We start from the raw sequence: 26,915 nt of genomic DNA on the forward strand, positions 1-26,915 counted from the left end.
ATATCATTTATTTGAAATTATATCATAGCCATGTAATATTATTGTTTATTCAGAACATTTTCTCTGAATGAAAAAAAAAAAGGTTCAGGGACTTGTGAAAATTTACCCTTCCGGGTCTTAAGCTGGCATCTATGTACACTGCGGTTAAGCTAAGGCTTGAATCATTCGTTTAAACCAAAGCTATCTTTCCCTAGTGAAGAACACCCAAATTCCCTGGGTGCTGTAATCTCCAAGACAAGGTGGTGGGCCTTGGTGCATTTTGTTTGGTTTTGCCGTCGTCCTAGGAATTGACCCTTGGGCCTTCTGCATAATAAGCAAGCATGCAGCCACTGAGCTGTCTCTCCAGTATCAAAATGCTTTATGCTTCCTGATGTTTAAAATAGTCAATAATAATAATAATAACTACTTATAGGAACTATATCAGTAGCTAATAGTAGTTATTTGAATGGTATTTGAGAGATAGTTCTTTTCTAATGGGCATTGGTATAGTGGTTGAGAAACTTTTGTTGTTATCGTTAATATATCAGAGAGGCATTTTATATCTCTGAAGTATAAAATAAAGTAAGTGCATTGTTTTATTATATATGTACACACACATACACACACACACATGTATGTATATGTGTGTGTTTATTATTTTACTTACTATGTATATGTGCCCTGGGTACAGGGATGGCATTTGCCCAGTTCTCAAGCTGGTCTGCATGATGTTATGTGGTATGATGATATAGTCCATGTAATAATGATGATGATGATGATGATAATAATAATAATATAGGTCTGTGTGTGTGTATGCGTATTATTTTACTTACTGTGTGTATGTGCTCATGTACTTGCCATGAGTGTCAAGGTTAGAGGACAACTTGTGGAAGCTGGTTCTGTCCTCTGCATGTGGGTTCCAGAGATAAAACTCAGGTTTTTAAGATTGACAGCAAGCACCTTTACCACTGATCCATCTTGACTACCCTATGGTTTTTAATTTAATTTTATTATTATTATTACTGTTGTATATGCGCATGTGTGTACATGCATGAGTATGTGCACAGGATCATGCATTCCATGACACCTGTGTGGAAGTCAGAGGACAACTTTTAGAAGCTGCTTCCTTTCTTCTGTCATGGGGTCCAGGGATTGAACTCAGGTCACCAGGCTTTGGTACAAGTGCCTGTACCCTGAGCCATCCCTGCCAGGCTTATATCTTCCTCATCATCACCATTATCATCACCACCACCACCACCACCACCATCATCATCACCACCACCACCATCATCATCATCATTATCACCATTATCATCACCATCACCACCATCATCACCACCACCACCACCACCACCATCATCATCACCACCACCGGATGGACTATACCACTTAATATCACGCAGACAAGCATGAGAACTGGGCAGATACCATGCTTGCATCCAGGGCACATTTTCCTTCATGTTCCCCACCAGCAGTGACAGCCGAGGTTTGGTGGTAAAGGTGTGAGGCAGGCTCTGACCAGTGGTCACCTGGTGTGCCCTTGTCCCAGCAGACAGCAGGGGACACCTTCAGGCATGTAGAGATAGATGATGGAGCCCAGACTCTCAAAGTCAGGTTTTGAACTTTTTTAAAATTTAATTTATTAATTAATTTTTTTTTAACTTATTCACTTTTCATCCCACTCACTGCCCCATTCCCGATCACCCCCTCCCACAAACCTTCTCCCATTCCACCCTTTTCCTCTGAGTGCACGGATCCCCCTGGGTATCCCCTCACCCTGGCACTTCAAGCCTCTGCAGGGCTAGGAGCTTCCTCTCCCACTGAGGCCAGACAAGGCAGCCCAGCTAGTAGAACGTATCCCAGTACAGGGAACAGCTTTTAGGACAGCCCCCACTCCAGTCGTTCAGGACCCACATGAAGGTCAAGCTGCACAGCTGCTGCATATGTGTGGGGAGGAGGAGGCCTAGGTCCAGCCTGTGGATGTTCTTTAGTTGGTGGTTCAGACTCTGAGGCCCCCCAAGGGTCCAGGTTAGTTGACTGTCAGTCTTCTGGTGGAGTCCCTATTCCCTCCTGGGTCCGCAGTCCTTCCCCCTATTCTTCCATAGAACCCCAAGCTCCGTCCACTATTTGGCTGCGGGTGTCTGCCTCTGTCTGAGTCAGCTGCTGAGAGAACTTGGGCAAGCTCTTTAATCTTACAGAGCAGGAGTGAGGATGAGCAATGTTGGACAGTGTCTGGTAGACTAAGATGTCCAAAGGAAATGAAAAATAATGTAACGGAAACCTTTGAAAGGTGTGCTGAGTCAGCGCCCCCTGGATGGCTGTGGGTAGAAGTCAGGGTGGCCGCACTCTACCTCTTCAGGGCACTTTAACTTTTGTGCGGCAGGTAGGGAGGGGTTCTAGGGCCTGTCAGCCATCCTGGACCATTATGATGCAAAGGAAGTATCTGGTTGTGTGTGGAGTGTCTGAAGCTCCTGCCCCAGTGCCTCAGTATTAAGGGGTGTGGTTTCTTTGTAGCTCAGAGGGAAACAGCCTTATCAGTTGTTGGTGCTGCAGAAGTTAGCACAGGAATGCTGTCAATGTACCGATTAACCAACTCCAGGCGTTTTACATAGAATTGCAGAAATATTTTCATTGTGATTCAAACCTACGTAATACTGAAATTTTGAGAAGAAAGGCATACACTTGAAATAAAGGCAAAAACATTATACTGTCTACCGAGACACAGAAATACTCAAATAGGGACTGGTAAGGTGGCTCAGCAGGTGAAGGTACTTCCTGCCAAGCCCCAAGCCAGATGACCTGAGTTCAGTCTCCAGAACCTGCATGGTAGAAGGAGAGAACAAACTCCAACAAGTTGTTCTGTAACCTACAGACAACACACACACACCACAAATAAATAAATAAACAACATTTTTACTAAAAAAAAAAAAAAAAGTACTTAGATAAACAGTATAGTCCAATGATTGGCAAATATTTTCTCTAAAACAGCAGTAGTGGTGAAGAGCACTGACTACTCTCCCAGGGGACCCAGGTTCAATTCCCAGCACCTACATTGCTGCTCACAACAGTCTGTAATCCCAGTTTCAAGGGAGCTGATGACCTTTCTGGCTTTGGGGCCAGTATGATCTTTTGAAACTAACCTGTACAACTGTAGCAGTATGAAAATCACCAGAGTGGGATGGTGGCATATACCTCTACCTATGCCTTACTGAAGTGCCAAAGGCAGGAGGATCATAAAGTCAAGACCAATCTAGACTTCACAGATAGCAACACTGGGCCTCAAGAAAACCAAGAGGATAAAACAGAAACAAAAACCCAGATGTGGGGCTGAGGAGAGATCTCAGTCAGTGAAGATGCCCTAGTCAGCGCGATACCCGAGATCCTACCATACTAAGTGTGGTAGTGCACACTCAGTGTAGTCCTAGAGCTGGGGAGTGGAGACAGGCAGAAGGGCCAGCCAGTCTACCCTGCTTGGCAAGCTTCAGGCCACTGGGAGATACCACAACGAAAACCAGGGAGAATGGCACCCGAGGTGGACCGGTGGCCATCACACAGGCATACATGTCTGTATGTATACAGGTCCATCTCCAGGAACACCACACACACGCAGACACGAGTACACACGCCTATAAACCCAGCCCTCACCTAGAGAAGCAGAGGCAGAAGGACCTCAGGTTCAGGAGCAGCATGAGTTAGAAAGCGACTCTGATTCAAAACATCAAGGACTGGGGGAAGGAGATGTGAGTGACTCTATAGATTAAGAGGATCTGCTGCTCTCGTAGAGGACCCAGGTTTGATTCCCAGTACCCACAAAGGAGCTCTTAGCTGTCTATGACTGAGTCTCAGGGGATCTGACACCTTCTAGTTCCTGTGCGTACCAGGCACAAGTAGGTACTCATTCATGCATGCCGACAAGCACAGTACACATAGGCTAAAAATAAATCTTTTTTAAAAAAGGATTGTGAGTATAATGGATTGTAAAGTACTTGCCTAGCATTTGCAAGATGTTGGGTTCTATCTATTACACCATTTAAAAAATATATTAGAAGAGGAGAACGGTGGCTGGATGTGACTGGTTTCCACACAACAGGTAAAGGTTGGAAAGTGTCTGATAGCCATAGCTTGTCAACTAGAAGGGAAAACTACTGTAACATAAACTACTGTATTATGCATATGATATGCTAATTGTCCAGGACAGTTAAGATCAGGTATAGAATTAAGAGAGTGAGTGTTTTTCACACTATTAAAAAATAGTAATGGGATTTGAACTGCTCCTTAGAAGATGAGAAAAAAATTTAAAAGCCGGAGGACAGGTGAAATATTCCAGTGAGATGAACAGTCAGAAAGCCCAAGTGACTTGTCGAGGAGGAGGAAGGAGCTGGAGGAATTCTTCCTGAGCAGCAGCAGGAAGTGGAGTTGGGTAGCCAGGGTGGGGTCAAATTATAGAGGCCCTGACGGGAGGCAGGAGCTTGTGGATCTGATGTGGGAGACAGTGAGGCCTTCTAAATTACTCGTTGGGCATAGCATGGTAAAAGTGGTGTTTTAGGGAGGCGATCTCCCTGCTCTCGGTACATGAGATTTAAAGAGGAAGGACCCAGAGACCAGGCATCCAGCGAACCAGCCAAGGAGTGAGGGGGTCAAGGGCAGGGTGGAGGCCCCGGGACTGAAGGGTTAAATCTGAGAGTCCCTGTAAAGTAATCATTTATGAGGCTTCTGATGACATATGGCATATGGGGAAAGAAGGCAGCTGGAGAGGTGACTCCAGAAATTATAGCTGTGCCTTTAATTTTAGAAAGGGTAACCGAGTAAATGTGGGTCCTGGTAATATTGTCTGAGCTTGGCCTTGCTGTGAACAGCAGACGACGGGGAATGCTTTTCTCCTGCACAGGGAGTGCACTGGAGTCTGTGATGTCTACTGGAGTCTGTGACATCTGGTCCTCCAAGAGAAGGCTGGAGGGAAGTGAGCCGAGAAGACAGAGCTGAGAGCCTGGCGTGTGAAGCTGCTGCTGAGTCAGTCAGCAGAGGGACAGGAACTGAGAGTGAGACTGTAAGGAGGGGTGATGACTGCTGCGAGAGGAGGGCCAGGACTCATAATCCCTTGCAGTTTGAAACCTCTGCTCCTGTCACCATCTGTGTCTCTTGTCAGGCCTTCCCTTTGCCCTAGAATAGTCCCACAACCCCATCCTGCTCTTTCCTCTCTGCTTCAGATGAGGGACTTTGAAACTGTCCCCATCCCTCTGCATGGGGACACAGCCTTCCTTCTTTCTGTTCTGTTGGACAGGCTGCAGACTGTGCATGCTCTCTGTACTGTGAAGCTGGCTATATCACAGTAAACCGAGCACAGGTCTGCCCAGCTTGGCCTAGTGTAACAGTAGGCTGGTGCTGGAGGGTGAGTTCAAAGCCAGTCTGAGGGCACTGGAAAGATGGCTCAGTAGTTAAGAGCACTTGTTGGCTCACAACCATTCTCATTTCCAGTACTAAGGGATCCAACACCTTTTCTTACGTCCACAGATACCAGGCAAGTACATGGAGCACAGACTTTCATGCAGGCAGAATACTCATACACATAAAATAAACAAATTCAAACCAGCCTGGGCTGCCTGGGAAGCTGTCTCTCCAAATAAATGGAAACAACAAACCAGTGAACAGAACCATAGAACTACTGCCCAGTGTGCCCGGCGAGTGTTATCTCGTCTGCCTTTCTCACTGGGATAGTCTGATTCAGCAGCCCAGGGATCTTGAAAACCTCACTCCAGGTGATTCCTAGATTTGAGAGGTTTGGGACACTGATACACTGTTTGTTACATAATTGGGTCTTATTTAGTGCTTAGAGTTAAAGTTGCCGAGTGTTTATAAAGGGCTTTTGGCATGCTAGTTGTCGTTGGTGTAGTGGATAGAGTGGAAAGGGATGCTTATGAGCTCTGCCCATGGAGCTGTGGCAAGTGTACCTATCCATGCAGTATGGCAGGGACAACCCGTGGGCTTCCTTAGATTGGTAACCACAGGCTGTCTGTGACGTTTATGCTGAGATGTGGATGAAAATACTTCTGGCAGACAGATTGTAACAGAGGACACCAACCCACATTAGTGGTAAAGTCTCGGCATGAAATTTGAAGAATTAAAACCATAAGTATCCCCAACATTAATTTTTTTTAAATTTAAAGTAAGTTAGTTATATAGGACATCCATGGCTAGAAGGAAATAAAACTCTGAAAATCCAAAAGTGATCCCTAACAGCCATGGTGGATCATGCCTGTAAACCTAGCACTTGAAAGCTAAGGCAAGAAGATCAAGAATTCAAGGCCAGCCCAGCCTGCATATCAAAATCTTGTCTCCAAGATCTAAGGCCAACAGATGTAGTTCAATAGTGGGACACTAGCATGTACAGATTCTGGGTTAGATTCTCAGCATTGAAAGCAAAATTGAACCCCCAGGCCCAATACACACAACTCCCTGGTCTTCTCCACGGCAGCAGTGTAACGTTTCAGGGCTTTACTCTGTAGCTCTGTACTCTGACCTTGAACTCAGTCCGCCTGCCTTGGCTTCCTGAGTGCTAGAATCACAGTGTAAACTGGTCTCCAGCTTAATTCATTTCCTGACTACACTGCTTACATTGTTTTGTAGTATAAATAGTATTGTGTCGTACAATGTTTGATAATTTTCTCCAAGCAATCATTTATTACCCAGTAAAGAGCTTTCTGGTCATTTCTCATAACAGCACAGTAATATATGTTGCCATAATTAAAAAGTGCTTTATTGGTAAATATGTGGTGTATCTATCTTCATAGCTATTAATAATAATAATCCAGATCATTAAGTTATACAGTCTATAATTTTACACATTTCCCTGCTGGTCTTTTGACGTTGTAATGTATTTTTCTGTGATTTAATTTTTCTGTCCTTAATCACCCAGCCTTATCCTGAGAAGTTCTGGGTTTCAGGGCTGAGTAAGCCTGACTGCTGACTGCCGACTGCCTTCGTTTCAGGCTGACACCATGTTGAAGATGGGCTTTCAGCAGCAAGTGCTTGACGTTTTGGAACACACTCCTGGTGACTGTCAGACCATCTTGGTTTCTGCCACCATTCCAGATAGCATAGAACAGCTCACAGACCAGCTTCTGCATAATCCTGTGAGGATCATCACTGGGGACAAGAACCTGCCCTGCGCCAGTGTGCGGCAGATCATCCTGTGGGTAGAAGACCCAGCTAAAAAGAAGAAATTATTTGAAATCCTAAATGTGAGTGTTCAAGCTGTCAGCCATGTTTTGTCGCATGTTTGCCTTCCCACAGCTCCAGGGAGAGTGACATTTAAGGGGACTTGGGTGGAAGTCTGGTGCCATTATTTAGTGGTAAATCCCTTTACCACATCAGAATCCTCTAAGACCAAATCAAATTTTGCTTCTGATGTTTGCTTAAAGCAGGATTTTGCTGTGTATCCCTGGCTTGCCTGAAACCATATAGCTCATGACACTCCTGCCTCCATCTCCTTGATACTGGGGTTAAAGGTATTTGCTACCAACCCAACTCAAAGTTTTATCTCTGAAAATATGCAGTATAGATGCCTAGTTGTTTGGGGGGATACATTTTGTTTTCCTTTTGAGGTCTCTCAAGCTGGCCTGGAACCCTCCTTCAGCTCATGGTGTGCTAGGTATGAGTGTTTGTGCCATACATTCTGGCTTAGAATCTGTTTCCTTTTCCTTATTATGCAAATATATGTAGATATGAAGATTATTTCTCATGAGTTGGGCAGAGTGACTCATGCCTATAATCCCAGTATTAGGGAGGCTGAGGCAGAAGAATAATAGCCTTGTATTTGGAACTAGCTAGGGCTACTAATGAACTCCAGCGAGCCTGAACTATATGATCCCCCCCTCTCTCTCATACCCCCACATGCATGCATGCACTCATGTACTCAATTCCTCAATATTTTAACTTTCAAAAATTATATACTTTTTTTTTTCAAAGTGTTTCTTGGGTGTTCTGTCCTGAGACTCTTTGAACTAATTTAAGCAAACTTGTTAGAGTGGCCAATATATGCCAGCAGTTACTTACAAATATGGTACTAAGTTAGAGACTAGGGAGCAGGGTTAAGAATTATGTAATGGGCCGGGCGGTGGTGGCACATGCCTTTAATCCCAGCACTTGGGAGGCAGAGGCAGGCGGATTTCTGAGTTCGAGGCCAGCCTGGTCTACAAAGTGAGTTCCAGGATAGCCAGGGCTACACAGAGAAACCCTGTCTTGAAAAAACAAACAAACAAGCAAAATATAATTTCCTTTTATCAGTATTTGTAAACTGTTCAATAATTAGCTCATGCTAATGGTTTCAGAGATGTTTCCCACATAAATTATGCTCTATGAATAATTTAATTTCTTGTTTCATTTTTCAGGATCAGAAGCTCTTTAAGCCTCCAGTGTTAGTATTCGTGGACTGCAAACTAGGCGCAGATCTGTTGAGCGAGGCGGTTCAGAAGATCACAGGTCTGAACAGCACATCCATCCACTCAGAGAAGTCTCAGGTGGAAAGGAGGGACATCCTGAAGGTGGGTTCTCAGTGTTCTGTGCTCTCTGCCTTCCTGTAAGATCAGCCACCAGCTCATTCTATACATACATACATACATACATACATATATATATAAAACAAACCTTTTCAGTGCCAGAGAACCCAAAGCTAACAGTGACCATAAATCTCATTACTCCTCCTGTTTAGGCTTCTGTCTGTGGGAGCAACAAGCCTGCTCTCTAGAGGGTGTGTGCTAAACGGATAGCTGTTTACAGTCTACCCTTTTGGAAATCGGGTCAGTTTGGTCTGGGGAAGAGCTTGAGTAAATTAGTAAAATAAATCCCCTGGTGGTTAGGAACCCTAAGCTGCATTCATGTTTCAAGAGTAAGACTTCTATTTATTGAAAGGAAATTGCAGCAAAATACTAAGATTAAAGAAGAAGAAGAAGAAAAAGCCAGAATTACACAACGCCATATAAAATGAGTTCTAGATAATGATTTTTTTTATTGCTTATAGTTTTTTAGACAGGTTTCATTATGCACCTGTCTAGGCCATCTATGGAGCTGGCCTAGAACTCTGTCTAGACCAGGCTGGCCTCTTTCTCCCAAGTGCTGGGATTATAGGTGTGCACCACCACTCCTGGCCTGAATAATGAACATTTTTTTTTCTTTATTGGAAAGGGATTACTGGAAGGAGACTATGAGGTCGTGGTGAGCACGGGGGTCCTGGGTCGGGGCCTAGACTTGGTCAACGTCAAGCTGGTTGTGAATTTTGATATGCCTTCAAGCATGGATGAGTATGTGCACCAGGTACGGGGGGCTCTGTCCTGCCAGGTCATTGTTGATCTGATTAAATACTCTGTTGTCTGGGTGAGAAGACATTTTTAAAAAGCAGAACATAAAACTTTATATATTTTTAGTCTTAAAAATATATACATATATACACATATACACTTGTGTACACACAAACACACACACACACACACATATATGGTGGCTCACAGCCATCTATAACTCTAGTCCCAGGGTCTCTGATACCCTTTTTTTACTTCCTCAGGTACCAGGCATACACGTAGAATACATACATACATGCAGATAAAACATTCACTCATACACATAAAATAATTTTTAAAAACTTTTAAAAAATTGATATATATGCCTAGAAACAAAATTTTTGCTTCTAAAAACATATACCTAAACTGTATTAAAAACTGGAAATGAGCAACCTAAACTGTTGGGTTTTTTTAATGTTAGGATGTAGAAGAGATGGCTCAGTGGCTAAGAGTACTTGGTGCTGTGCAGGAGAGTTGGTTCAGTTCCCTGCACCCACAGAGCTGCTTACAAGCATCTGCAGCTTCAGTTTCAGAGGACCACGTACCCTCCTCTGGCTCTGCTGGCACTAGGCCTGCACAGGGTGCACAGATAGAGGCAAAATAGCCACACACATAAATTAGACATAAATTAAATATTTAAAAACCGTTTCAGGCACTAAATTATTGGTTGGGTTTTGCTTCTTTTTCTTTTCTTTCTTTCAGTGAGCCCACTGGTAGTTTTTTATGTTTATAAAAGGAAGCTGTTTTCAAAGGTGGCGTTGAATATGTGGCCAGAGTAAAGGTGATCCTTTAAATGCTTGTTATCTTAGGAGTCGTGTCTTCTCTTCACATCCTTGCTTGTCCTAGCTTTCACCTTTTAAAGTTTCATTTCCCTGCTTTGCTGCCAAGAGTGACAATGCCCCTCTTTCTGGCAGAGACAGAGCCCTGCTTGGTGCACTGTTATCTCACAGCCTGCTCCCTGTCTTCCTTCTCAGGCATCGCTTACACACCTCAAGTGCAGCCTTTCTCTGATGCTCTTGGGCTCGCCTCCCAATGCCACGGTGACTTACAGTGTCTTTCAGTGACTTTCGGTGTCTGCACTGTGACTTACTTAGACTTAATCGAGAATTAAATATCCTGCAGGAGATAATTGTTAGAACAAATGAAATGTTTCCTTGCGAGCATCTCATAATTTTGGGTAGACATTTTTCTGAGATGTTTCGATATTGAGACGCTTCTCTGCCTCTGATATGCTGATTACAGTCATTTAACCTCCCATCCCAAGGCTGACTGTGGCTTTCATCACCAAATATGGTGAGGACCTCTGGGCTCTTGACTCTGTTCAGATGATGCTGAAGCTAGCTGGTTTTCTTGTTCTGTGCCTATGTCTTAGATTGTTTCAATTCTTGAACTACTTATCCAAGGGAACAAGTGTCACAGTAAGGAAAGGCATAAAATGAGAAGTAAGCCTTCTTTTGTTTTGAGATAGGGTCTCTGTGGGTGGTCCTGCCTATCTCAGAACTCAGAGATCTGCCTGCCTCTGCCTCCCAAGTGCTGGGACTAAAGGCCTGTGCCACCTGGCACCTAGCAGTGAGCCTTCTTTACCATTTGGCTCTCCCTTTGAGTTTTGGCAGATAATAGTTTAAAAATTGTAAATACACATGCACTTAGGTACACATATTTGTATATCAGTACATGTAAATGAGATATCATATCTACTCTTCTGTGCCTTGCTTTATTAAATATATCTCAGATGTCTTTTCTCATCAGCATGCATAATTGGTATCATTTAGTAACTGTTCATAGTAGAGAGCGCTTACTCTGTGGCCAGGCTCTTCAGTGTCTTCCCTAACTCACCTGGCTTGTCCTGTTTAAACTGCTATAAGATGATACGTTGTATGAATGTACTATGAGTTAGCAAATCCTCTATTGGCTGTTCGTCTCTAATGTTTTATTATTAAAGAATGCTGCAGTAACTGTCGAGTACTTATCTTTTTATGAGTGTTACTATACAGTAAGTTGCTCTGGCCCTGAGCATGGTGGTCCAACCAGGAGTTACAGCTCCGGGAGAGGCTGAATCAGAGGATTGTTTGAACCTAGGACTCTGTGGATAGCCTGAGATACATAGCAAGACCCTGTGTTTAAAAAAATCCAGTGGAAGCCGGGCGTGGTGGCGCACACCTTTAATCCCAGCACTCGGGAGGCAGAGGCAGGCGGATTTCTGAGTTCAAGGCCAGCCTGGTCTACAGAGTGAGTTCCAGGACAGCCAGGGCTACACAGAGAAACCCTGTCTTGAAAAAAAAAAAAAAATCCAGTGGAACTGCTAAGTCAAAGATAGTTTGGTAGAAATCTCCGTGTGTCTGGTTTCTATTTTCAAAGGTAGAAAGTTCCTGGGAAAGGAAATTTGATATTAGATAGCATCAACTTCAGCTACCTTAGAATTCAGAAAATATTGGAGGTTGTTTTCATTTTATACGGGGTATTAACCCCAAGGCTGTGTGCCTGCTGGACAGACTCTGAGCTACTAAGCCACACCCTCTCACTGTTTTAACTTTTGAGATTATACCTTTCCAAGTTGAGCAGGCTCATCTCTAACTTGTGGTGCCTCAGCGTCCCAAGTCCTTGGGATTGCAGGTACGAGTGCCTACTGCCAGCTACAGCTCTATCTCATCATAAATTATCAATAGCTACAGGTCGCATATTGTACAACTCACGCTCTTGTTGCTGTTGTTGTTTGGGGTTATTTTTGTTTGTTTGTTTTTTCATGATGGGGTTTCTCTGTGTATCCCTGGTTGTCCTGGAACTCACTTTGTAGACCAGACTGGCCTCGAACTCAGAGATCTGTCTGCCTCTGCCACTCGAATGCTGGAATTAAAGGAATGCGCCACCACCGCTCCACTGTAACTCACTCATTTAAAGTGGATTCAAACAATTAAATGTTTTAATATATTGATGAAGTTGTACAAACATAACTACAGGCAGTTTTAGGAAATTTTTACCACCCTAAAAAAGATGGCCCGTATCATCAGCAGTCATTCCCCATCCAGATGAAAGACAAACCCCTCATCCGTGTAACCACGTGACTGAGCGACCACTCGAACTGTTTCCCTCATCCCGGGACTGCTCACATTCTGCTTCTGCCTCTGTAGAGTCGGCTCTTGTGGTCATTTCTAATAAAAGAAATCATGCCGTGTGTGGCCTTCTATAACTTTCTTTTCTTAGCATGTTTTTAATATTTACTCATTTTATAGCATGTATATTTATATTTTGTTTAGTTCTTTTATTGTCTAAAATGTTTATGGCATACCCCCTTTATGTACCTACTCACGAATTGTACGTTTTACCTTTTGGCTACTGTTAATATCAGTGGCCCTACTGTGCGTACTCGGGTACAGATGCTTCTGTCCACATATTTTTATTCCTGGCGGCTCGTACCTAGGATCAGAGTTGTTCATTTCCACAGTAACTCTGTTTAACATTGTCAGGACCTGCCAGACTGTTCTCCAAAGTATTGTTTACATTTTCTTCAGCAATATATGAGTTCCAGTTTCTCTTCATCTGCCAGCTGGTCTTACTCTCTGACTGACTGGCTGGCTGACTGGCTGACTGGCTGACTGGCTGACTGATTGAAGTTGAGGTTTCTTGAGTTCGTGTATTCCATGCTGACCCTAATCTCTCAGTATAGCTGAGGATAGCCTTGAACTTCCAGTTCTTTTGCTGGAATTACAGGCACGCATCTCTGCACTTGGTTTATGCCCCGCTGGGGATCTAGCCCAGGGCCTCCTCCTTGCCCGGCAAGCACTCAGCTGCAGTCTCAGGCATCCCTGGATTCTGGCCTCCTTAGTAAGAAGGAATGGTATTTCGTCTGGCTTTGCCTTGCCTCTCCTTGGTGGTGAATAGGAACAGCCTTTCATGTACTTCCTGGCTGTGTGTGTGTCCTCTTTGGTAAGGTTTGCATCCTTTGTCCAGTTTTTAAATTAGATTTTCTTTATTATTAAGCCTTAAATATTTTATTCATATTCTAGGAGAATGTATTTTATCAAATATATGATTTGTGAATAGTTTCTCTTCTTTCATGAATTGCAGCTATTTTTATATTAATTATTTTATTGGAACAATCCAGCAATATAATTAAGCAAATCAAATAAAGCTGGAAGTTGAAACAAACCACAGCATTTGCTTCCTCGCTTGCCAGCCCATTCCCTAGAGGCCTTCAGCCCTTGTATGTGTTTAGAGTTTGTCTTCTGCAACCTTAAAACTCACTTATATATCATTAGGGACCATCAGGTCACTTCACTATTGTCCTCCTTTTTTTTTTTTAAATAACAAGTTCTCTCTGTATAGCTCTGGCTGTCCTGGAACTCCCTATGTAGACCAGGCTGGTCTCAAACTCACAGAAATCCACCTGCCTCTGCCTCCTGAGTGCTGGGATTAAAAGTGCAGCACCACACCTGGCTCACTTAAATATTTCTAAGTTTAGACTTTTGATTTTACATGTCCACTGATGAGCAGGAGTTAGCCGTGTCCACTGATGAGCAAGAGTTAGCCGTGTCCACTGATGAGCAGGAGTTAGCCATGGCTCTGTTTCCTTTCTCCCGAGAACTTTCTCAGAATAGTTTCATTTTGTATTTAGAAACAAGCAGAGTTGGTGCTTGCTGTGGGTTTCCATATTTGAATCACAAATTTGTGTTCATTTAATTCTGTCAAAGTGAGGACTCTGTAAAATGACTTAAATCTAACATTTCAAGGTACAAAGGCTAAACAGTGCTCTTATGCTGTTTCATTAAAAATAAGTTAGCAAGAAATGTATATGTTAGCATTGGTCCTCTAATTGATCTCACTAACATACTAATATATCCAACACACAATCCACAGAACACCATTAGGATTGCACACCCACACACATATACATGCACACATGCATGTACACATACAAACACACACACACACACATACATGCTGACAAAAGAAAAAAGGAAAGAAACCCTATCTGAATAAATATTAAGCTGTATAAATACCTCTGCATTAATAACTCTAATGACAATCTTCATTTCTCTTGAAATGAATGAGACTTGGAAATGTCTTTTTGTGTGTGTGCGTGTGTTTGTTTTCCCAGGTTGGCAGAGTTGGGAGACTCGGTCAAAATGGAACTGCAATCACATTCATCAATAACAACTCTAAAAGACTCTTCTGGGATGTTGCCAAAAGAGTGAAGCCCACGGGATCCATTCTCCCGCCACAGCTATTAAATTCCCCTTACCTTCATGAGCAGAAGAGAAAGGAACAGCAGAAAGACAGACAGACACAGAACAGCCTGGTCACGGGGGCCAACCTCATGGACATTATTAGGAAACACGAAAAGAGCAGTTCACAGAAATGACCTGGTCTGTCATTTCCCATGGGCTTGTTATGCGTTATCACCAAAATTTCTAATAATACTGTATGACCTAGTCAATAAACTTGGACAAGGACAGAAGACTCTATAAGATCTTTTTAAATTTAATAAAATTTATACAGCAATATCGTTATTTATTTCAGTCCTTGTATTTTAAAAACAAAATCAGAAGGTGAGTTGCTAACAGTGCTACAGTCTCCTCTGGCCATCACTTTCCATTATTTAAATCGCAGTTTCCAGAGCTGGGCTGCAGAGTCAGGGCTTGCCCAGCAGGGTCTCACTCCATCCAGTGGCTCCCAGTCCCGGCAGCTCATCCGCATCAGAGTTGTTGTTGAATGCTTAGGAAGAAAGTGAATGGTTGCGATCGTGAAAAATGCTCCGAAGCGTGTTGAAAAGAAGCACAACATGTTTAGCTGTGTTCCCGGTTGTTTTCCCTTTGGCTTGGTTAGCAGCTTTTAAATATACTTTCCAATCAGTTCCACTTCCAAATATGTGAGCCTCTGTGGGCCATCGTCATTTTAAACTGCAGAAGGAGGCTAGACACCAACTTCTGTACATCTGTACCTCAGTCCCATTAAAAACTGGTACATTGCCGGGCAGTGATGGCACACGCCTTTAATTCTAGCACTTGGGAGGCAGAGGCAGGCGGATTTCTGAGTTCAAGGCCAGTCTGGTCTACAGAGTGAGTTCCAGGACAGCCAAGGCTACACAGAGAAACCCTGTCTCGAAAAGAGAGAGAGAGAGAGAAAGAGAGAGAGAGAGAGAGAGAGAGAGAGAGAGAGAGAGAAATTGGTACATTTATTAGGAAGATTTAGTTGTATGTCAGACAAATATTGACACTTAGCTTGAGAGCCAAGGCGTCGTCCCTGAGGCTAGGGAGAGGTCACTAACTAGTGACCTTTGTGTGCACGTGTACATGCCTATGATGTGAAGGGAACAAGGGAGGCCAAGTGCTGCAGCAAAAAACACTGCAAAGCTGAACTCAGGGCACTGCACAGAATGTGGACCAAGTGCTGTCGGTTCCGGACAGCAGGACCGTTTGATTGTTTTAAACTAGATTCAAAGTTGTTTCATAAGTGAAAATAGGGTAGCCAGTAAAAAGTTGGCTTTACAGATCAACCATTCCAGGAGAGTTAGGTGTAGTGGCTCATTCATGCCTGTAATCCCAGCACTTAGCAGCCACAGACAGGAGGATGACAGCCAGTGTGAGGCCAACTTGGCCTACAAAGTAAGACTCTCAAAAACCAAAGAAAGCAACAGCAAATGATGAGAATGTATTTAAACAAAAGTGAGTACCACGAAGCGGTAATGCAACCTCACTGGTCACCTAGGCTCAGTTGGCTTCTGAACCATCATTGCTGTGCTCAAAACGGCCTCTCAGCTGCCTGCTGACCTCATAGAACCAGGTCCTGCTGACCCCGCTTTAAGATCAATACTCAATTGCGTTGGGTTTGCAGGACGTAGGTGAGTGAGAACCGAGCTGACTGCTTGCACCCCCTCAGGGAGAGACCCCACTGTTGGTGTGAGACCTTCAGGCTCTTCCTGCTCTGAATCTCAAATGTTGGCAGCGTCTATGTCCTTTTCTTCCACATCTACGCTAGTTTCCACTCCACCATCTTGAGGTGCTGCAGTGCTGTGGTTCTTTGTTTGATAGATCAGAACGTTAAACTGGCCAGAGTGTTGGTAGTATGTTCCCCGATTAAAGATAGACTTGTAATTAAATTTGTTCTTTGACAGTTACACACACAAATATAATGATATGATGCTTTCTGGTTACTCTCCCCCTAACCCCCTGCCAAGCCCCTTTCTGCCTTCTGGTCTCCTCCTCACATTCTGTTTTGTTTTGTGACCCACTGAGTTTAACCAGGGCCATCTGTGAGACCATAGGTTTGAAAATTCCCTCTGTAGTCCATCAGTGGGACACAGCTGAAGACAATGACCCAACCACCCACACACACATACACTTCTTCCAGAAACCGTCAGTAGCCAGGGCAGGGCAGAGCAGATATACTTTTGTTTATAAGATTTATTTATTATTATATGTAAGTACATTGTAGCTGTCTTTAAATACACCAGAAGAGAGTGTTGATCTAATTACGGATGGTTGTGAGACACCATGTGGTTGCTGGGATTTGAACTCAGGACCTTCGGAAGAGCAGTCAGTGTCCTTAACTGCTGAGCCATCTCTTCAGCCCTAGAGTGGATATTTTTAAAGTTACCATCTACTATCCTTATTCCATACAAGAAAGACCATGCCAAGCAAAACAAGAAGGAAGCGTGTACAGGGCCAGATCTTGCTAAGAAACAGCAGGAATGGACTATATTATAAACATTTTAATAGTTATGTAAAAAAAATAGTGCACAGTTCAAACTATGAATTAGCTGAAGTAACTAAAATATATACAGTCGTTTCTTTTCCAGTAATTACATGACAAAGGTGTTGAATTGATTTCTTGGTTATTTTGTTTTGTTTTGTTTTTGCAGAATTGAAGCAAACAGCTTTTCTGTAGCCAACATCTTAATTACATGTAGGGGCCTGTAGACTTTGAATTACTCAGGTGCCCAGTTTATAAGATACTTTTAGTGACTTTCTTTTAGAATTTCTAATACTAAACACATTCTATAAGTCAGATTTTTTTTCAGAAAGTCAAAGGGTGTGTCTGGTTATGGTTTCATAACATCTTAACAGAGAACACTGCCACATACCACTATCAGCATAATTTAAGAAATTAAGCCAAACTTCCTAACTCATGCTCTGACGGGGCCTCATTGTTGTCTGGTGGTGGGTGAGTGCTACTGGGATATGCTCTGCTCTGGGATTCATATTAGCGCCTCTTAGACCCCATTTCTCTTTTCCGCAGACAACACAGAATTCCCTCTGTTAACGTGGGTGTGGGGCTTGAGGGGACAAGTCACTCCAGGTGACTTTCCTGGCAGCTTGAAGTAAACTGACTCCACAGAGATAGGACTCTTTGTCGTCTCCCTGCCTTGCTCACAATGACCCCGGAGGCCCAAGGTCCACAGTGCGGAAACCAGCCAAAGGTAGTTAGTAAAGTAAACACACTTCTCTGGTTCGGCTGCTGGTGCCAGGAGTTATTTTATAATACGCAGGATTTGTGGTATTATTGGACCAGATCACAAAGAGGACGTGAGACCAGAGTGACCTTTAAAATGAATTTTGAGTTTACAAAAGGTTCACCTATCTTTATTTTTCTCTTTGCATCTCAGGGAAAAAAAAACTTGGTAAAATTGCTTGCGGATAATTAGGTTCCAATTATAGAGCTTCGCCAATTTTTTTCAATTAGCATAAATTAACTACTATCCTGATCTTGATCTTGGTTCTCAGAGGTCTTTGCAAATCTCTATTTTCTGCGGTTCATGTTTTCCAATTCCTATTTCCATATCTCAAACCTACCTTAGAATTCTTGGGGTATAAAATATAGATAAAAGAGATCAGCCAAGAAGGGCTCCTCCCTGCTGCTAGATGCTGGTTATAGAGAAGGCTGTTGAATTCGGGGTGCATTGGACATATTTGAAACTTCTATACTGCTGGGGTGGCCCTTACCTGAAGGGTTTTCAGTTGTTTTGGATTTTGAATATTTACACATACATAATGCTGTCTTGAGGATGAGACCCACGTTGGAATACCAATTCATTTGCGTTTCACTCATACCTCGAGTGGCTCGAGGTAGTTTTTGTACATTTTCAGACTGCTCTGTTGACTGAGACTCATCACGTGAGGTCAAGTATGAAATTGTCCATTTATGACATCATGTCAGGTTAAAAGTTTCAAAGAATTTCAGAATTTGGATTTTCAGATGAGGGTTGCTCACTTTGGGTGCACTATTTATAATCCCGTCTGCTTGCTTGTGCCCTGACTATTTATCTTCAATGTATCCCTTTAACTTTGGGGCTCAAATCCAGCATCCCTGAAGCCAGATTCAGCATCTTCCGAACATGAAGTCCAGCTCTGACTTCCACATTGCCGGTGGTACTGCCGCTCCATCAGACGTGCTCAAACCATGACGTCATCACTGAATAACCTCCCTGTGATCTCCATATCAACGGAGTCACCAAGTCCTGTCTGGTTTGCTTTCAAAATGCTCATACTTTGATGTTGCTGGTGAAGCCCTGGACCCCTGCCTCCCAACTAAACCATCCTAGCAATGCTTGAATTGGCCGTCCTGCTTGCCCAGGATCTTTCTAACCAGAGCCGTACAGCTCCAGAGATTTATTCTAACTCATTCTCTGGAGTTTCCTTACTCAGAATCGTTTAGTTTCTCCCTGTTGACAGCATCAAGCAGGAGCTCTTCTGGCTGCTGTCTGAACCCCTCCTTTATCAGAGTCCACCCTCCATCTTTCTACCTCCTGCTTCCGTGCTCCAACCATCTGCCATGGCTGACTGTATGCTTCAACAGTCCTGAACACCATCGCTCAAGGATCGGGCAGTTCATCAGAACTTCCTAGAACATAATACGAATAATTAACTGCTGGCAATGAGAACCGATGTGTCATTGATGAGCGCTCTCAAAACTAAGGCAAGTGAGGAATCTGCTCACAGAAGGCCGGTTTTAATCACAGAGGAAATGCTGTATGTCCCTCCTCCATTTTGGAATCTGGGGATATTTGCCTTGGGATTATAGAAGCTCCTAAACGCTGGGTGGGAACCAAGATCTGGTAGTAGAGTGAGTTCTGAAACTGGAGAAGCATGTTACAGCTGTCAGTCCCGCCATGATGGACGAGTTAGGCAACAGGGCGCGCCTACAGTGTGTTTAATTGAAGCACTCTGGGGAAAGGAAGCTAGGTGATGTATAAGCGTTATAGTGTTCAAAGAGACTTTATATAATCGGGGTCATTTATCACTTCATTAATGCACAAGTAGATAATAGGCAGAAAACTCCTAAGCAGAAATAATGTCTTACAGGAAGCATGCTTGGCTAGGCACTGGCCTGTGATTCGATCTGGAAGAGGCACAGGCAGGAGAGTTGGCTGTAGCTTGTTCAAGTTCAAGGTCAGCACACACTTAACTGTGCTCCCCAGATCTTCCTGGCCTGCCAGATATACATAGCCACACCCTGTCTCAACACTCCTTCATTTCCCCAGAAGAAAGCATTCTTAGGACGATAGTAATAAAGAAAGCATAAGGGAGGACGGAGCTGGGGGGCTTTCTGGATGCCGTATTAAAACTCTGTAAAGATTTCTCATGACTTATTGGTAAAGGGTTACTCCACTTTCTTTAAATCCTTTTTGAGTGAAGGCTCTTTCACTTCCGTCTACAGATGACCCGTGAGTAATTTAAAGCACAAGACAGCTTGTTTTCTCTGTCTTCATTTTCTGTCTGCTGCCCTACCTTGAAACTGGGTCAGGTTGCTCCTAGGCTCTGCCCATAGGCATGGCAGTCATTTAAGGAGGAATGAGCGCCGAAAGCCAGGAATCTGCACCTTCAAGGATAGAGACACAAGATAAGAAGAATCCAGGTATTTTCAGGACTTGCAAGGACATCATAATTATGGAGCCGGCTTTTACAACATCTTGTTCCAGGCCACCAAATGGCAGCATTCCTGCAGTCGATTTGGGTTCCAGGAATAGTGGAGCCTCACAGGCAGATTAACCCATGATAAGACCGGCCCCTTCAGCAAGACCTGTTGGTTCATGGAAGAAACATGCTGCATGCCTAAAGAAGGGAGCAGTGGTCTCAGGATGGGTACCAAATTGCCTGTTTAAGTGATAAGGGTTCCCTGGAGCCACACAGAGCCAGCCTGAGATAGAACTCAAATACCAGGGTTTGGCCAAGACTGGTTAACCATGGCTCTTCCTCCCTGCTCCAACTCTTTCCCTACTTAACCTGAAAGTCACAGCAGCACCCTCCTGAGACAGAGCTGGGCATGTCACAACGGGGTCACAACGAATCAATATCCCCTTTTCTTCTCCATTTCTTTTACCATTTGCTTTTGGCATCCAGTGGCATCCAGTGGAGACCCAACTTAGCTTGTTAGATAGGAGGAGAGATAGCACTTTGTTGATAACTGTTTCTAAATGAAGCATTTTGACTTTATTTTGAGGAAAAGATAGCACTGTGTTCTGAAACCAAATAGCAGGGCTGAAGAGATGGTTTAGCGGTTCAGAGCACAGGCTGCTCTTCTAGAGGTCCTGAGTTCAATTCCCAGCAACCACAGCGGGTTCATAGCCATCTATAATGATATCTGGTGTCCTCTTTCTGGCCTGCAGGCATGCATGCAAGCAGAATGCTGTGTATGTAATAAACACATTTTCAAAACAAAACAAAAACTGGTGAAGAAAGGAAGGAAGGAAGGAAGGAAAGAAGGAAGGAAGGAAGGAAGGAAAAGAAAGAAATCAAATAGTGGAGTGCATGCCTTAGTCACAGTCTTTGAGACCTGGGCAGCTGTGGCTTGGCCTGCAGCCACCTCATGGCCTCTCTGAACCCCCTTGGTTCCAGTTCCGACACCCTCACCATTTACATGTGCAGCACACAGGATGCTGGTGAATCCCTGTAGTTGCAGGCAGGTGTGGATGGAAAGGGTGGGCCTTTGACAGTAAGGAAAACACGGAGGTCCAACGGGAGTTCATGAGCGTCAAGGCTTGATTCTGTTTTGCTTTTATGAGAGGAAGCATAATTCTCATAGAAAATTACAAAGACAGTGCTTTGTTCCATTAAGACAGTGTCGAGGGCTGGCGAGATGGCTCAGTGGTTAAGAGCACTGACTGCTCTTCCAGAGGTCCTGAGTTCAATTCCCAGAAACCACATGGTGGCTCACAACCATCGACAGCTGTAGTGTACTCATATAAATAAATCTAAAAAAAAAAAAAAGACAGTGACGAAAGGCACCCTTCACACTGTGGTGGGGAGATCCGACGTCTTCACTGTTTCATCTCAAACTATCGAGTAAAGTGTAAAATGGAAATTATGAAAACAGCACTGCAGGTCTAATAAGATTCGTAATAATAACAAATAGTCAGCAGTTGCTTAGGGGGCACCTTCTACGCCTTTAATATGACGGTCGGTGAGAGCACTGAAGAGTTACTGAAGGAGCACGTGAGTAGAGGGTGGCCGGGTTCTTGATTGTCTGCTCTTAATCCTAAGGGAGGGGAGAGCAAGAATGCAATCCAAATGGGGTGCAGCGGCCCGAAGAGGCTGAGGTAATTGCATTTTCTTAAATAGACTGGTTATTAACCACATAATTTAAAGGCTGCAGCAAAGCTAATGATTAAATTACTTCTAAGATAATAGAGTCAGAATTCCTTTCTGACTAGATAACAGTCGTTGTCTATTAAGTAAAAAGGGTCTATAAAAGTTAAAATTTATTTAGAAAGTTTAATAAAATTATTTTTCTAAGTATAAATGTTTTGACTGCCTGTATGTATGTATGTATGTATGTACCTACCAATGTGCACATGGTTGAGTGCCTATGGAGTTCAGAAGATGACATTGGATCCCTGGAACTAGAGTTCCAGGCAGTCACAAACCACCATGTAGGTGCTTGGAACGGAGCCCAGGTCTTCTGCAAGAGCAACGAGTGCTCTTAACTGCTGAGCCATCTCTCCAGCACCTTCAGTGCTTGCTTTCGTTCGTTCATTCTCTCTCTCTCTCTCTCTCTCTCCCTCTCTCTCTCTCTCTCTCTCCCTCTCTCTCCCTCTCTCTCTCTCTTTCTTCCTTCCTTTCTTTTTTTAGGAATAAAAACAATAAACCAAATTTCACACGTTAGGAGTGAAAAGCACATTGCTAGCTTTTCCCGCCTATCTGCAGCATCCCAGTTACTTCTCACACTGAGCTCACTTCATCCCTGCCCTTCAGCAGGTTGGCATCATAACGCAGACCTCAGAGGGGCTCCCTAGGTACACAGGCTCAAAGACCGCTCCAGGCTTCTGTGGACCTGAGCATCTTCCATGGGCAATCTTCTCTGTGCTCAGCTGTGACATCGATAGGACAGGATACGCAGTGACGTTTCAATATTTCTTCTTTCTTCTCTAAGATGGGACCATTTCCTTTTCTAGAAGTAAGAGCTGTAGATAGAGAGATTTCTTCCTTCCCTTTTACCTCCCCCAAAGAAAACTAGGCAGTCGGGGCCTGTTGGAGGTTCGGACAGAACCTGAGCACGTGAGTGTCTGTAATACATTGTGCCTGCTTTATTTCTGTGTTGGCTCCCAGTGAACATTTAAGAAATAGTTACAAAGAACATGGCTTAGAATAAAATAAGACACAAACAAATGTATGCATTAGAAAGACATACAAGGGCTGGTGAGATGGCTCAGTGGGTAAGAGCACCCGACTGCTCTTCCGAAGGTCCAGAGTTCAAATCCCAGCAACCACATGGTGGCTCACAACCATCCATAAGGAGATCTGACTCCCTCTTCTGGAGTGTCTGAAGACAGCTACAATGTACTTCCATATAATAAATAAATAAATCTTGTTTAAAAAAAAAAGAAAGGCATACAAAGTAACATAGCAGGCCCAATAAATAACATTGTATGTCTTTTTAAAAAGATTTTATTAATATTTTATGTAGATGAGTACACTGTAGCTGTCTTCAGACACACCAGAAGAGGGTATCAGATCCCATTACAGATGGTTGTGAGCCACCGTGTAGTTGCTGGGAATTGAACTCAGGACCTCTGGAAGAACAGTCAGTGCCCTTAACTGCTGAGCCATCTCTGCAGCCCCCATGTATGTCTTTTTTATTCTCTTATTTTTTGAGAAGGTCTCAGTCTGTAGCCAAAGCTGGCTTGAGACTCACCATGTAATTCATCTGAGGTGGCCTTGAGTTTGTAGTGATCCTCCTGCCTCAGTCTCTTGACTCACGGTGTGAGTTGCCCTGCCTGGCTTGTATTTCTTTTGGAGAATCATGATTTTATGGTCGGTTCAAGCACGGCTCATGAGTTCTAGCTACTCAGAGGCTGAAGCAGGAGGGCCGCTTGAGGGAAAACAGTGAGGCCTGCCTTAGAGAGGGGGGGATGGAGGAGGAGCTGAGTCTAGGCATTGAAAGCTGTGTGTACAAATACAGAACCCATAGTCTCGAATAACTGTCGTGAGATAAAACAGAAAAATACCCCCCTCTGTATCTATAAGCCTTTCTAAATTACAAAATACGTCCTTGTATTCTTAATTGACCTGACACAGATTTTTTTTTAAATGTCCCTAATCCGTTGGCATATGGTTCAGAAACTGATGAGAATTGTTAGGATCTAGGTAAAATATTAAGGCCTACATGGAATGTTAAGGTCTACGTAACTGTTATCTGGCCAGCCTGCCATTATATGGAACCTTTCTCATATGTTTCTGCTGTTACTAGGAAACTTTCTAATGCTAAGATTGGTCACATATTCTGTTATATTCTGAAAACCAGTCACCATAGCAGTCAGTAGAACTGCTTTGTATAGTTGCCCACAACAAGCGTGGGCCAGAATCAACCACCAGACGCACTTCCTACACCTGTGTATGAGCTTTTGTGGCATTTGTCTTTATAATCTGCCCCCGGGTGGATCCTAACATAAGAGACACCTGCACCAGTATAAGAAACTACTTGGAATAAGACTTCCATTTTGAGTAGTGGTCTAATAAAGTTTAAGTTCCCGAGACCTCCCTGGGCATCCCACCCGGGGATCCCATCCCACTTTCTACGTGGCAGAAAGAGACATGTATGTGGGTGACTGACATCCTGGTCGGCAAGTTAAGACATGAATGATAGACAAGTCCCATCCTAGTAGACAAGTTAGCACATGAATATTAGACAAGGCAAGTCCCCTTGCCAAGGTTGAATAGCCCAACCAATGGAAACAGGATAAGTGTACAACTAAGACATGTTCCTAAGGAAATCCCCCATCCCTAAATTCTGATTGGTGAAACAGGACCTTAACTCGGGGTCATGGTTCAGTTCCCGAATCTGGACCATAGCTCTGGTCCCCAACAGACCTGGGTTGTATGCTCAGTAAGCCATCCCTGTCTGACTGAGATCAGTGTTCATGTGGTTTACGAGGTGACTCCTGGACCCCAACAAATTAAAATCTGGGGTTGTGGAGCTGGAGAGATGACTCAGTGGTTAAGAGCCCTGGCTGCTCTTCCAGAAGTTCTAGGTTCAATCCCATCAACCCGTGGTACCTCACAACCACCTGTAATGGGATCTGAGGCCCTTTTCTGGCACACAGGCGTACTCATATATACATAATAAATCTTTTTGTTAAAAATCAGGGGTTGTGTTCTATTCAGCAAATAGCCAATTACTTCCCTCTCCATTTTGGCAGGAATGCACGATCCTGCCCCACTGGTTTGGGTTTGGTCTAACGACTTGCACTGACCAATCAAGTGAGAACATATGCCAGAAGCAGAGGTCAAAGCAAGCAAGGCAGGGTGGGTCTGCGTGCCTTCTTACTCTTGGGCCAATCATCATGCAGGACCCTTGTCCCAGGAGCCAGTTCTCTTTGACCTCATCCTAGAAAGCGAGCCACACTGACACATTTGAACCTCTATTGGCACCGGAAACAGAGCCATTGGAGGCAAATCTCAGACCTGCTACTAAAAGAGTGGAGACAGAAGTAAGCCAAAATTATGTCACAAAAGGCTGTGCAACAGAAACCCAAGTACTGCAGACCTCTTACAGCGGTTAAAAGGCGGTTATGTTCACTAACCCGCTGTGCACCCACAACCCCGTGGGGGATTGCTGTTACCCTGCTTACAGATGAGGAGATGGAAGGGGAGGGGAGCCAGTGTCTTCCCCAAGATCGGACAGATCGTGTAGAAAGGCATGAATTGAAACCCAAGTCTGGCAGGGCTGGAGAGCTGGCTCAGTGGCTAAGAGAGCCAGAGTTGGGTTTCTAGCTTTGGTGACATATGGTTTTCAACCTCTTGTGACTCCAGGTTCAGGGGATTCAGCTCTTTTCTGACATCTGTGGGTACCCACATGAGCCTGTGCATGCACACACATATGTACAAAGTTTAAAAAATACTGTTAAAGAAAAGAAACCACGGGTCAGGTGTGATGGTTCATGCCTTTAATCCCATAACTCTGGAGGCAGAGGCAGGCAGGTCTCTGTGAGTTTGAGGCCAGCCTGGTCTCAGGATGAGTTCCAAGACAGCCAGATCTACATAGTGAATCTCTGTTTCAAAAGCAAAAAACACAAATGAACACACAAAAAGAAAGAAGAGAAAAGGGCTGGCAAGATGGCTCAGTGGGTAAGAACACTGACTGCTCTTCCAAAGGTCCTGAGTTCAAATCCCAGCAACCACACGGTAGCTCACAACCACCCGTAATGAGATCTGATGCCCTCTTCTGACAGCTACAATGTACTTATATATAATCATTAATAAATCTTTGGGCTGAAGCGAGCAGAATTGATTGACTGGAGTGAGCAGAGGTTCTAAAAATTCAATTCCCAACAAACACATGAAGGCTCACAACCATCTGTTCAGCTACAGTGTACTCATATACATAAAATAAATAAATAAACCTAAAAAGAAAGAAAGAAAGAAGAGAAAAGAAAAAATCCCAGGTATTTTTTCGCTACTATAGCATATATTATTGTAAATCATTTAAATTCTAAGTATTCCAACAGCTACAATGTTGGAGTAATAAAAATGTTCACGGTGTTAAATACTATTATTTAAGCCAGGTTTTAAATTCCACCACTCAGAAAACAGAGGCAGATAGATCTCTGTAAGTTTGAGGCCAGCCTGGTCTACAGAGCAAGTTCCAGACAGCCAGGGCTACACAGAGAAACCCTGTCTCAAAAAAACATCAGTGAAAGAGAGAAAGTGGGGTGTATGTATGTATGGGTGTACATGCTATGGTGCGTGTGTGTATGTGTGTGTGTGTGTGTGTATGTGTGTGTGTGTGTGTGTGTGTGTGTGTGTGCGTGTGTGTGTGTGTGTGTGTATGTGTGCGTGTGCGTGTGCGTGTGCGTGTGCGTGTGCGTGTGCGTGTGTGTGTGTGTGTAAGTTAAGATACAGGTCTGTGGGGTCAGCTCTCTCCCACCTTTGTACGTGGTCTGGGGATGAAGCTCAGGTGACCAGGCTCCCATAACAAGTGTCTTTACTACTGAGCCTCCTCTCTAGCCTTAAAGAGATGAGTTTTGGTTTGGTTCTGTGGTGTTTGTGAGGACAACACCACCAAATAGGAGATGGAACTTCTGACTTTACATATTTAATGTTAATTCTGAGCATTCGCTGTAAGGGCTTCTGAATGACAACAAACCACATTTGAGGAGACAGATTTTGTCTT

General features: G+C 43.7%; 1 protein-coding gene across 4 annotated transcripts in view; it reads left to right on the plus strand.

Annotated features, from left to right (window-relative positions):
* The window catches only part of Ddx59 (DEAD box helicase 59), a 40,922-nt gene that overhangs the window by 10,076 nt on the left and 3,931 nt on the right, over nucleotides 1–26,915 (plus strand). For 2 of the 4 annotated variants that reach the window (XM_006529844.4, XM_006529842.4), the window contains exons 5-7: nucleotides 6,966–7,217; nucleotides 8,367–8,519; nucleotides 9,160–9,288. In XM_006529844.4, coding sequence (XP_006529907.1) covers nucleotides 6,966–7,217; nucleotides 8,367–8,519; nucleotides 9,160–9,288 — 534 coding nt within the window. Of the gene's footprint in view, nucleotides 1–6,965; nucleotides 7,218–8,366; nucleotides 8,520–9,159; nucleotides 9,289–14,406; nucleotides 14,875–26,915 lie in introns of those variants that run through there. The other 2 variants (NM_026500.3, XM_006529843.3) reach the window with 2 other exon arrangements.

The sequence above is a fragment of the Mus musculus genome, chromosome 1 (genome assembly GCF_000001635.26).
Source record: "Mus musculus strain C57BL/6J chromosome 1, GRCm38.p6 C57BL/6J".
NCBI lineage: Eukaryota > Metazoa > Chordata > Mammalia > Rodentia > Muridae > Mus > Mus musculus.